This window comes from Hesperophylax consimilis, chromosome 10 (genome assembly GCF_061612785.1).
Source record: "Hesperophylax consimilis isolate HC1 chromosome 10, BYU_Hcon_1.0, whole genome shotgun sequence".
NCBI lineage: Eukaryota > Metazoa > Arthropoda > Insecta > Trichoptera > Limnephilidae > Hesperophylax > Hesperophylax consimilis.
This window is the reverse complement of record NC_142845.1, coordinates 29,271,926-29,285,462: the sequence shown is the minus strand read 5'-3', so window position 1 is coordinate 29,285,462 and position 13,537 is coordinate 29,271,926. Positions and strand designations below refer to the sequence as shown.

At 34.7% G+C, this 13,537-nt stretch overlaps 1 protein-coding gene across 2 annotated transcripts in view; it reads left to right on the top strand.

Moving 5' to 3' along the window:
• LOC149420586 (G protein-coupled receptor Mth2-like) overlaps nucleotides 1-13,537 on the top strand; it is a 209,662-nt gene that overhangs the window by 184,119 nt on the left and 12,006 nt on the right. For both annotated transcript variants that reach the window (XM_089636817.1, XM_089636818.1), the window contains exon 5: nucleotides 11,469-11,653. In XM_089636817.1, coding sequence (XP_089492943.1) covers nucleotides 11,469-11,653 — 185 coding nt within the window. The remainder of the gene's footprint in view (nucleotides 1-11,468; nucleotides 11,654-13,537) is intronic.

Sequence of the window (13,537 nt, the reverse complement as noted above, 5' to 3'; positions counted from 1 at the left end):
GTGATGTGACCGATGCTTATTCCCATCCAAATTCAATAAATTTATTTTGAGTTCACACCTAAAAAAAGTCGTAATGTGTTATATCTCTGCCTTTACTTGAAGATTTAGTGTGTTGGGAACTCCTGATAAAGTAAAAGGTTCTTTACTATAATTGCGTTTATTAATAAATAAGTTTGAATTTAGCTACACTGTTCATGACCCGAGGGTTGGTAATTATCTGTTTCTAGAAGCTTGAAGTCTGACAATGATACCCCACAGGCAATTGCTACACTCTAGCAACATCTGTCGGACTCTGGAGTAAGCTTTCTGACTAGTGCCATCTATCGCTTGAATACCCAACTTTTTACCATAAATCGTGCATTCTGCTATAAAAATAATTTATTCGCGAAATTTCTTATCATATTCAACAATTTCATAATATCTCATTCAAGTAATTCCTCCATCACGTGCCAGTGACTTTAAGAGCTTTATGGTATCGCGACATGCATCTTGATAGAGTTCAGGATTTCATGGCCACAAAGTAAAAAGCATTGTGTAGGCAATGTTACACGGAATATAAACTATTTAAGGTCCCATCACGATATGGCGTGTGGCTTATCATTCTCATCTACCATTCAGTTGGCTTTGCAGACTTGCTGGCGACGGAAACTTTGTTTTAAATTTAGAAAGTTGGCTTAGGGTTTGGTAATTACAGCAAAAGCAACAAGACCCTCATTCTTAAAATCATCCTTGGGCTTGCATTAGGTACTGGAGAAGAGAGAGAGAATTAAAAGCTGGTTTTCATGATTTATTGCTTAGTTTTGGGCAGTGTGTGATAGCTTTGATATTTGCGTGCTGACTGCAGTGCATTGACTAATAATATTAATCATCTCTACACCATCCTAGGGAAATTGGATTGGACAATACTGCAATGGTGGAATGGAAATGTGATTGAATGACCGCTTTGAAAAAATTTGAATGATGGGAGTCTCCAATGAAAATTCTGAGGCGTCTATTTAAAGCATACGTCGAGGTCATTGCTATTGGTTCATATATTTTTTCTGACGCTAAGTTAGGTGTGATATATTTAAAATGTAAGTGTATGCACATTAATCCCAACTGTTTAGATCCATTGGTGTAACGGAAACAAATGAAATTAGATTTAGTGGATAAACGTAACTGAAGATATTAGAAAACATTTCTGACTTTTTAGATTAACTGCACACAGTAGGCCCTTAGGAAAATGATCTCCCTAAGGGCCTATGTCATTTCTGGGGTTGATTTGTCGATGGTCTTTTTGAGGAGAGGGAAGAGTGAACGTGGATCTTGAAGCGACCTATTTTATAGGAAGGAGGAAACACAGAGGCCCTCAAAAATTTCCAAGCCAAGCTGTTGAACTCAAGAACGAGTCGTAGAAACGACGGTTTTCATTTGACATATGTCAACCGTGTACAAATGTTGGGCGCATGTTCAGCATGTTTCCCGACTATGCACCGGTGCCGAAGGTACCAATAACGCTTGTTCTATTGAAATATCGGTAGAACAAGCAGAGCATTCCCTTCTAAAGATTGCAATCCGTTTGTTTAACTAGTTTCTCAACGAGGATGTGACAAAATCCATTCTTTATCTTTTCACTCAGCTTCCGTTCCGCATATATAGTATAAGTAAGTAGCATATAGTCCTCGATATGTACCTCGGTATTTAATTTTTAGAAATTGATGCTAAAACAATACGTTTCGCGGGTTTTGAGGATTCCAGCAAAAAACACAAATATCAAAATTTAACTGAAATATATAGGTGGTGGGTACTCAAAGTATTCTTACCACTCAGGCTGTTGGATTCAGTTCATAGTTTAATTTTAGTTTAACCTTTCCTAGGTGAACAGTTGAGTTGCGATTACTTAGATTTATGTTTCAAAATAGCAACGGGAAAATTCTGCAATTCTGCGGGAAAGTTCATTCAAACACGGTCAGCTACATACCAGGCGCGGTCCGTCCATAGATGCTGTGGATGCTCCACATCTCTTGCATTTTAGAGTAAAAATATTTGGACTTCTAGCCGTAAACAGCAATACTGAAATTTAAATATTTTAATATTTCTACAGCGATCTTAACGTGATTTTTTTTATAAAAACGGCGCTGTAAAAATCATTCAAATATTATTATAATAAGACATCGTGCATATTATCGTCCTGTTTCTGTGTACGCACAACGAACGACACGGTACAAACAGCACAGGCGAGTCTGTGTACGTTCTTTCCGCGCATGCGCACTGAGAACCGCAAGCCAATATCGTCAACTTTATGCGATATTAATGACAGCATCCAACGTACAAAAATCGTATTTGATGCTAATATGTATAATGCTCAGAATCGTATAATCTATTACTAATCCATTGGATTGTATGCGCGCGCTGCTTTGACAGTTTGCTTTGAGATTGAATACTGAAGTCGAATTCTTATATTGAATATTATTAATCTGCGATTCACTTTTCAATCATAATTTAAATAAATAAAAATGAATTCCCAAAATAAGATGGATACTTGGCCAACGTGTTCTTGTGATGTAAATCAGAGGTTCCCAAAGTGGTCTATATGGACCCCCAGGGGTCGATATCGGCATGGGGGTCTATGTCAGCGAGAAAAAAATTTGGGGGTCCACGAAATTCAAATGGGGGTACATACGAACAGACCCCCATTTACCTCAAGTCAACATTTAGGAGTTTTGTAAATGACACAATAGACCTAACACAAATATAATAGACTGAGAAATTACTTATTTGATATTTGACTTTTTATGTTTCGTAAAGTTGTTAATTGAGGTATATAAATAGAGTCTACGTTCTTTTGTCAGAATTGATATATTCAAGCAAAACATTGCACATTGGAAGCCGCGAATTTTCCTAGTTCCCCAACTTGTTTTTGAAAAACGTCCAGGGTAATAATGACGTTCAACATTTAAATGCACTTCATACAGACTTCAAAACTAAGTTTGAGGACATTTTGACTATGGAAATGTAACGTAGACGAATCGGATATAATGTGACAAGAAGAACTGACCGGAATAAGCACTGACAAAGAACTTAAGGGGCAGTTCTGTAGGGCTAGCTACAGAAAGAAATTCCCGTTGCTTATCCTGCTTCTTTTTCATTTGGTGTAATACCTCACAAGGGTGCCCCTGTCTGCACAATGTAAAGACAGAGCAACTATACCGCCACCCGGTTGTTGGGCAGGCAAGGGAAGGGGATATTTTTACTAAAAAAATAAATTATCATCACATGGGACGTTAATAGTTGTAGGAATATTCAATATTCGGCAGGCAGGGGGTCTACGGAAAAAAAAATTGGCAAGTGGTCTACGGGTCAAAAAGTTTGGGAACCTCTGATGTAAATAATAATACTGAATTATGTGGTTGTGTAATTGAATCATTAATGCGAAAAAGTTTTTTTCTCGGCCATTTGCGAAAAAAAACTTATTCTGGATACTGGAAATATTGAATTATGGAGCTAAATGGATTTATTGAGATAATTTTAGACGGTACCCAATTGTATCTTGTTCGTGGGCTAGCGTCTAGATGTGCATATTTGATATCAAGTACGTAGTACGTACGAGTATAAACATTTGATGTCCAGCATCCCTTCTACAAAAATCCACCGACCGCTACTGCTATACCTTGGCTGAAGTGGCACAATATTACTGCGTAATAAATAAAAGATTCTCTTATTTCTTGAAGCTCATTTGCTTTTATTGCCTCCTTAGCTTTGCGGGTTCAAAAGCTAACTACGTATTCAAATGAAATATATATTTAAATATCATGGAAATTTATGACGGAAATTCGACCACCGCAGCCGGTGGTGGGGTGACCATATCCTACTGTAGCAGTGTTACTCATGAAAACACGTAACAATCTACAACTTCTCTTCTCTGTTCGAGAAGCAATTATTTAAACCGCATGCAATTACTTGAACAGTCTGTACTGTAACTGTTTCAGCGGATAAGTAATGTTCGACTGCCTTTCAATGAGGCCTAAAATGCGTTTTCTAATGTCACCAATGAATTTATATGAGCCTGGCACTGTATTATCTTTACGATCATACCAATATGCATAATTTCATTTCAAAATTCATTTAATTCCAATCGTCCTGATAACAAGGGAATGCGTCAACTATGATTATCTACTATGTCAACTCAATTTATTAAAATTATCAGAACGTAGAATAGTTAATGACTTAAAATGTTTATATAAAATCATAAATTCAATAATTGACAGCCCTGAACTATTATACTTGATTTCTTTACATATACCTCGCAAACTAACATCGAGGCATTATGTACCGTTCTATTGTGATAACTCCAACACAGAATCCCAATTCTATACCCCCCGTTCGCCGTATACTAAATTTAGGTAATGACTATAAAGATGTTGTTGATATATTCAACACATCATTCACCAAATATAAACAAGTCATTACCCAATTTATTTCAGAAAGAAGAATATCAAATATAATATAATTTAACTATAGAAACTACGTAGCTCTGTTTAACTTACCAAAGTTTTGCAATTTTCCTAGAATAATATTTTACCATCTTGCATGGTGGTGTGTTTAGTTTCCACTTTATTTCGTTTTGACATTGTTTTTGTTTTATTATGTCTTATATTTTCTTTTTTGATTTATTTTTATTTTTTATTTTGTTGTTTATTTAGATGTTCTTTGTAAAAAAATAAAAAAAACAACATGTAAAAGCCCAGTCGGGCGTGAATTTATAAGTAAATAAATAACGCAACCCTTTTGTTAAAATTAGTTTTGATGGGATTAATAGTGTAGCGCAATGTGGAGATTTGAGCCGTGCTTTGGTGGTTCTATATTTTTCTCAGTAAAAAACTGTACTAACATCCTTCAGACATGGATAATTTTTATTAACTGTCTTTAGGTATGTGAGACTAAAACCCACTTGGAGAATGTTCAGAGGCTGAAAGGAGTGTGTGAGTGAATGAGATGGGGAAGAGGATGGTTTGTATATATACCTGGCTCTTCGGATCTGATTTGTGGTCTTTCACTAAAACGATATTGAGTATCTGCCACTCTGAAACGTACTTCCAATATACTTTACATTAAGATTGTCTTGATTGTACTTGAGATTGTCACGGTCAAAAGTATTACAGTGATTTGTTTTTGGGGTATTATGCCGTGTTGCGCTACCTCTTTCTTTAGCCAACGTTTTGGACAGCATTGCAGTGTCCATCATCAGGGCAGATGTGTAATTTAAGGTTGTGGTTTTCCGGGATGTGATGTGTCTTTTGATTCGAATGTGTACTGGTACGATCGATTCCTCCTTGCGTCTTTTGAGGAAAGCCAGGCTACCCAATAGATGGTTCTTTCTCTGCCTCAGATTCTCCAATCGTCGTACCATTGTGTGAACTTCCTCCCCATAGAGGTTCGTCAGGTATGATTTGAGATTTACACGGCCAAAAGTACACATTTTACATTAACTAATTATGAAAAAACACGAATTAATTTAAAACTATTTATTTAACCTCTGGATTATTAATCGAAGATCTGAAACCTTTGACCACACAGTTCGTCACATATGACGCATTTCACAGACTATGAACAAAAATTTGATCGTTTTATTTTAGATCATAATGTCAAATCACAATGTCATTAATTACTGCCATTAAGTTGTATAAGCAGGAAATTTAACCGATATTGTAAATAGTTATATTACTAGTATGATTATGTATTTATAATTCCAGGCGGGTTCAGTCAGTCGAACAGGAATAAAGGTCGAAACACATTATTAAAACCCGACGCGACCCGATGAAACGCGATGCGTGTTGAGTCGAATCAAATGTATTGTTTTCTTATGACCAGAAACACACTATGAACATCCGACGCGACGCCATGTCGGATGTTCATAGTGTGTTTCTGGTCATAAGAAAACAATACATTTGATTCGACTCAACACGCATCGCGTTTCATCGGGTCGCGTCGGGTTTTAATAATGTGTTCCCGCCTTTAATCAACTTATCTGAAACGGCTGGTCGGTTAATTATGGCATTGGGTTATAGTTTTATCGACATGTTACATCAACAATCAATAGGAAATTGATAAACTATTCAGAGCTTTTATACGCAGTGCTTGTTGATAGGACTTAAAAGAGCTTTGTATAAAATTTAATTATGTTTTCAGAAATTAAATTTTACGCCTTGACCATATAATAAAGATCATTATTAAGTTATTATAAAGTAATTTTATTACATAAAAAAATAAATACTGACAAAATGAATAGGTTTTTTAGGTTCATAACCTTATGACGAACAAATAATATTTACTTCTTTAATAATTGCAAATTTACTTTGTGTTGTCATTTTAATTTAAATATAATAAATAATTTAATAAGCAAACGGACTTTCCTAAGCTTTCATAGAAAAAATTCTTAATATGACATTTAAGAAAATGAACAATGGATTTTCAATTCCAATAAAGCAATAATAATCATTGATTGGGAGATTGGAATTCCTCGTATATTTCTATTTTTATAAGCTATTCGATGAAATTCACATCGAGTCCAAATGCCGTGAGATTGCAAATACCACAGTGGAGAGTAATAAAAAACAGCTTTATCGTAATTGAAATCATTCAATGAATTATATTGGTATATAACGTTAAATTAATTTTTGTATCTTCAGTTATATTGGTATTTAATGTTAAATCAATTTTAGTATCTATAGTTATACTGGTATTAAACGTTAAATCAATTTTTGTATTTTTAGTTATATTGGTATTGTACGTTAGATCAATTTTTGTATCTATAGTAATATTGGTATTACACGTTTGATCAATTTTTGTGTCTATAGTTATATTGGTATTAAACGTTAAATCAATTTTTTTAACTACAGTTATATTAGTATTAAACGTTAAATCAATTTTTGTATCTACATTTAAACATTAAACATACCTAAAACTTTTATATGTAGTTAAAAATTATTGTGTGTCATAACACAAATGTTTTTTAGCTAGATCCAAGGCTCCATCACACCACAAGAGTAATCTGTATATTGGTAGTTACTAAGACGCAGAGACAAATGTGTATTGCGAATTTATTAAGAATGTCTTCAAATACACTTAACGAATGAATTACCAGGTTTCCTGATAAACTTTTGGTAAATTTCAAACACGTACAGAATTTGCCCGAGCTTCTGCATTTTCTTTTTCTCACCGGGCAAATGAAATGTTCCTACGAAACAAACAATATGCCTACATGTGTCATAATGCTTTGGCCCATATTTTTTTAACAGTAATAGTTGTGTCAATTTCTTATAAACAAACCTTAATTCATGGCTTAGAAACCAACGCCAACATAGCTAATATCCGATAGGAGATAGAACCAAAAGAAAAAATTTACCGTACGTATATTGTGTATTATAGAATATACACCTTGGGAATTTCAATAACATGTTAAAATGGTTAAAATATTGTATTTCCATAAAACATAAAGCTGTGAAAACTGATTGTAAAATTTGCAAACCTGGAAACATTAGATTTTGTGACACTAAAACGAGTATTTAGTTACATATTTCAGTATCTTTATCTTATGGTAATATTATATTTTATTGACGATATAAAATATCTGTAGTCATAAACGCATTGCTTGGAGGATTTACAATATTTTTAAGTATGTTTATATCTTTGGGACGGAGATTCAGAAGATGCATTATTTCAACCCATAAAAAAATAGGCTATATTTGGTAGATTTCAGTACATAACTCATTTGAGATACAGTATTTTTAATCTAAGCCATCGTTATGATGAATGTATACTGTTTCGAGTACAATTAGTGTTATAATTTACTTACGTATCTCACAACCCAAGCAGTCATTTGATTTCGCTAAACTTAAGCTGATGGCAGATTCATTAGCGGAATTCAGTTTATAAAGTAATTATGTCTCCGTGAAGGTAATTAGGGATGATTATTACCCTCTATGGAAGGGTGACTAAATGGAAGCTTGATTCAAGTAAGAAGTTGCTGAATACAGACTATAATCTATTAAGAGTCTTTATATAACTAACTGAATTGAATAACATTGGACGCTCAGATCATAGAATTAAAATGATCTGAGATTATACAATCACAACACAATCACAATCACTCGGGTAATATGTAAATATATATGTTATCAGTATAAAACAGAAAATTTTGAGAGTTGAACCAGAAAACCTTCCTACACAGAGAAAAATGAGTATCGCTGATTTATTAAAATCCTGTTAAAAACAGAATAGCGTGCCGTTTCCTGGTAAACTTATAGAACATTCATGATATATCAGAACATTTGTTCATGCACCTGCGTTTGTTCTGATAATAGTCCCATTTTTATCCGGAATACGAATAATTTTAAGAGATTTTTAATAAATTAGCAATATTTTAAATTAGTACGCTTTTTTCGTGTAGCGGTTAGCTCTGGCTCAGTTCCATTCGGTTCGCTTACGTTTGGTGACTTAGTAGGGGTGCCTAGGTTCATGGAGTGAGGTTTGTCTAGGTCTTGACGGCGGATGCGTTTGCCCATCTACTGCGTGGCGGGTCGGATCGGGAGAGACTGGTTGAGGGAGACCTTATGACCTCTCCATTTGATGGATTTATACATCCGTCACTCCTGGGCACATCGACCGACGCCTCATACCTTTTTCCTCCCCAGAACTTTCTCTCCTTCCTTTCCCCTAAAAGGCACTCCACATAGCATCCCCAAATATGACATAGGCCCCGAGGGATTTTTTTCCTCGAGGCCTCCTGTGTGGAGCTAATCTAAAAAAAGTTATTTTTAGGTAAACACAACTAATTTCAACTTGCAAAGTCATTTCCATTGCGCTTTGAAATATTCATTAATTTGTATAAAATAAAAATAAGATAAGATTTATTTATTATTTCTTCAACATGTTTCACTATGAAAACAACACAGTGTTTAAAAATACTAAAACTTAGCTTATTTCAGTCCATTGCTATTTTTTTCAAGTTTCTCAACGTTTAATTTGTTCAGTTAAATTGTTTTTTTCTAAGAACTTGGACCGCTGTTTATCGTTCAAATTTTACTGGCCAACGCGACTTCATTTCCAGCCTCCAGCCATATGCCACTTTAAAATTTCAATTTGACTGTCATAAATAAGACAATGTCTCATAATTTTTCCATATTTTTTCAGTTAGAAAATATACAGTTTTTCACCGAATGTTAAATGCAAAACACGGGAGAATCCGAACAAAGCCTCTAGCTTATAAAATATACAAATTATACAGATAGACTTTACCAGGCGTAATAAAAATAGCAGCTTCACCCACCCTATAATCTACCCCTATTTAAATATGTAAGTGTGGTCGGATTTAGAGAATTATCACTGACAGCGGACCCAAGGGTAGTAGGGACAAGGGGTAGAGGGTAGAACCTAACTTAGCTGGATAATTTACAGGCAGGCGGGTCAACACATTGCCAAAGCATATTTTTTCATCCCCAAATCGGTTATCGAGTCGATTAATAACGAAAAACGCTAAGTCTTTGGCGGGAACATTGCATTAAGGCCCGATTATAGACGTTTTTCACTATCATTGCAGATTTATTACTTTACCCGTTATAAGGAAAGCGATATTTTGGCTGAGAATAATCACAACTCGGTAATTTAAGAAATTATTACATATTACAAATGTTTTATGTATAAAAATATTATGTGGGCGTCCCATAAATAAATACTCCACTCTTGTTAATAGATTCAACGTGTTTTGCAATGGTGAGAAGCAAACAGGGGTGCTTATGGGAATAAACCCCACACCCCCCCATCAACCTCAGTATTTAGTAGGAAAAAGGTAATAGTAATCGTAGATAAATCATTAATTCAACGTTTGATACCCCTTATTTATTATTTGTAATCTCTTTTCATACTCCAAGCAGGTCAGTTACAAGACAGTACCTACCATATCATTGTAGCAATTCTACATCAACGTCCCAATATCACACTCCTATGTGACGGATTCAACAGCTAGGAAACAAATACTCCGATGTTGTTCATAAATTTAGTACATCAATTTAAATATATGTATAAGCATACCTTATTGAAGTTTTTTTCATCAAGTAGGGGAATATTTTGAAAAAGCTATTTAAATTGACTAACACATTTTGGATTTTTTATATTTTGTACCTACATACTGTGTGGATCAAATTCAATAATATTTTTACTTTATATTTATTTAAGTGTTTTAAACAGTCGTTTCCTGCACTATTTTCGAGTATATTGTTATATATATGTAAAAGCCATAGGCGTATAATAAATAAATAAATAACATTCGTGGAAAATATAACAATATTATTTACATTATCAATAAATAATAAGTTGTTGTAAGTAGAGGTCCCTTAAATCTTTCTAATAAAATTCCAACACCCCCTTTACCCTTTCCCCACCAATTGTTGAACCCCACCCCCCATGTAAATGCTATAGTTACGCCAAGGTGAGAATTTGAATTTATTGATGTTCTACTTTTTGGCTCGCTGAAAATAATAAACCTTCCACATTACAATCGATTGGTTGATCTGTCTAGATTAATTTTGTACAAATCTTTACTAATAAAAGCATGCTGAGTATAAACAAGCAGAATATTTCGAGTGCCTCACATCCGGCTGGATCATTAAGTCACTAAGGGATTCCGCCAAGCCATCATCTACCTTCTATAAATATTACACTACGGTCACCAGTAGCCGGTAATATTGTTGCTGGTTGTAATGTTCCCTGTCAAAATTTTCCCAATAAAAATGCCCTCAATTAAAAGGTTCCCTAGACAAATATCCTCGGTCGAAACTTTCCCTGCCAAAATGCGCCTTGTTAATAGTCGCACAGTCGGTTAGGTTAGGTTAGGACATGTTTAGTTTGCTGACTGACTGTGCCAATATAATGACATTTTATTTTATATTTTCGAATTGGGAACATTTTGACCGGGAATACTTTAACTGGGAACATTGTTACCAGAAGCACTATAACCACACTCTTAGATTCACACGTTGAGTGCCCTTATATAAATTGCGCCACTCATATATAAACCTACCGCGGGAAAACATTGTACGTATTAGGACAAGGACACAAACAGGGCACTACGAATTGCTCCATTATGAACGTTAAACAAAAACGTTAAATTATGAACACACATGAACGATTTTGAGGTAACTGTTAGAGACATTATATGAACATTTTTAAGGTATCTGTTAGAGACATTAATTACATGAAAATTTTAGAAGTAACTGGTAGTCATTATATAAACGATTTTGAGCAGATCACTATGAAGTGCTCCATTTGTGTTAGTGCTTTCTGCGTTATAAGATTAGGTACCATTCTTATTTAATTAAATTAAAATTAAAATTACTGTTACAGGCACCATTCTATTGTGAAAATGTTTCATATGCATCCTGTTGATTCGATTTCGTTTAAAGTGTCTAACATTGGTTTTCTTTATCTTCCAGTGGCTTCCGCGCCCCCCGCCAAGGCCGACGCGTGGCAGAGCGCCGTCGGTTTCTACTGTACTGCCTGTACGCCTGGGGACTGCCTCTAGTGCTAACGGGGGTCTGCGCCCTCATGCAGTTCCATGAGGGAATCCCCAAACACCACCTGCGACCCGAGTTTGGGGTGGAGAAGTGCTGGTTTAGGGGTATGCTAACACTGACACAATACTATGCAGATTTACAGGTGCTTCCCCACCTTCCTCTTTCCCATCTCCTTCCCCTCCCCACTACCTTCAACCACACAAATTCGGGATGCCGTAGTCCTGTTTTTTTAATCACTGGTCCCTTCTAGAAGTGGGGGATAATTAATTTGGTGTTTTGTAGGAAGGGTTTAAATCTTTTTTTTTTGTACAGGTAAAACAACACTAAAAACAGTATTGCAATCAGGTTTCGAAATAGAATTGAATATGTTTTAGATGATCATGGGTAAATTCTTCGAAATTAATTGTTTGAAGGACATATTTTTCAATTCAGACTAATAAATTCAAAGTCTCAATTCTTAGAATAGCATTTCCTCAAATTCGAATATCCGCCCAGAATTGTCACATGGGGCTACGAATAATCTCCATGTTTAAACCGAAAAATATGAACAACCTTCGAAGAATTAATTAATTAACTTAATTCAGTAACCGAACAATATAATACGAAGAGACATTATAATAGGAACGACTTTTGTATAACTGTTCGACATTGAATAAACGATTTTGAGGTAACTGGACAATGTAGAGACGTTTTAATATGAACGATTTTGGGGTAATTTTTAGAGACACTACGTGAACGATTTTGAGGCAACTGTTAAATACATTACCTGCACGATTTTGAGTTATCTGGTAATAATTATACAAATGATTATGAGGTAACTGTTAGAGACATTACATGAACGTTTTGGAGGTAGCTGGTAGCAAATTATATGAACGATTTTGAGGTAACTGGTAATTATTATACGTATAACATTGCGGTAACTGTTAGAGACATTACATGAACGATTTTGAGGTAACTGGTAGTCATTATATCAACGATTTTGAGGTAACTGGTTATCATTATATAAACGATTCTTAGGTAACTGGTAGAGACATTATCGGGAAGATTCTGAAGATACTAGTTGTGAAATTATTAAAGATACATATTTACCTCCTACTCAGGACAGGACCTGTTTCAGGTTGGTATCGTAACGTCACTTTCTAGCCTGGTGATAAAAGTACAGTGCCACTAAAAGATTACCAGGAACTACATCTTTATTTGTTTTGTTTGATTTACTCAAACATATGCACCTACTTCCGTCGACATCAATTTGTTCTTAAATTCGCTGTGTGCAAACTCTCAGTGGTGGAACTTTATTCATGTATTCATATACCAAAACTCTATCACAAATAATAATATCGCACGTTTGCAAACTATCAAAGTTTTGAAAATAAGACATTATCCTCGCACGCGCGGGTGTTTATTGTTCCAGTTTAAATTTCTGTAACCACATAAGAGAAAAGCTGGAAGATTTAAATGTTGGCGTCGTCCCTCTATCCCGAGAAACATAACAATACGTGGCTTGTTTTAAAGTAGGCAGTAGTCTGCGGACGAGGGGTCATTCGTGGCAGAGCTTTTGTTCAGTGAATATGGTTTTCTGAAACAATAAAAGATTATAATAGAAGGAATAAAATTGAAATATTGTATTTCAGCGACATGTTTACGAATGTTACATTACGTGTTTTGTAATTTCTTTAATTCCGTATTCAATTTTCGAATAGTTTTATTATTTCTTCACATGTTGAAATTTATTGTTTACAACATTTTCTCCATGTTTACAACAAAGAACTAAGTCAATATTTTTTTAAATGGTGACCTTCTTTCTTAAATACCAGCATTTTTAATTGTTATTTAGTTAGTTTAAAATTATGTAGTTAGTTTAAATAGTTAAATTAATTCATTTTTAACTTTTTTTTTGAGTCTCGCCAAAACGTAATCAAATCGAAAACAAATCTATGGCGTGTCAGGTGTGACGTCACAGGGAGCCCACATTTTTTTATTTATTTAGA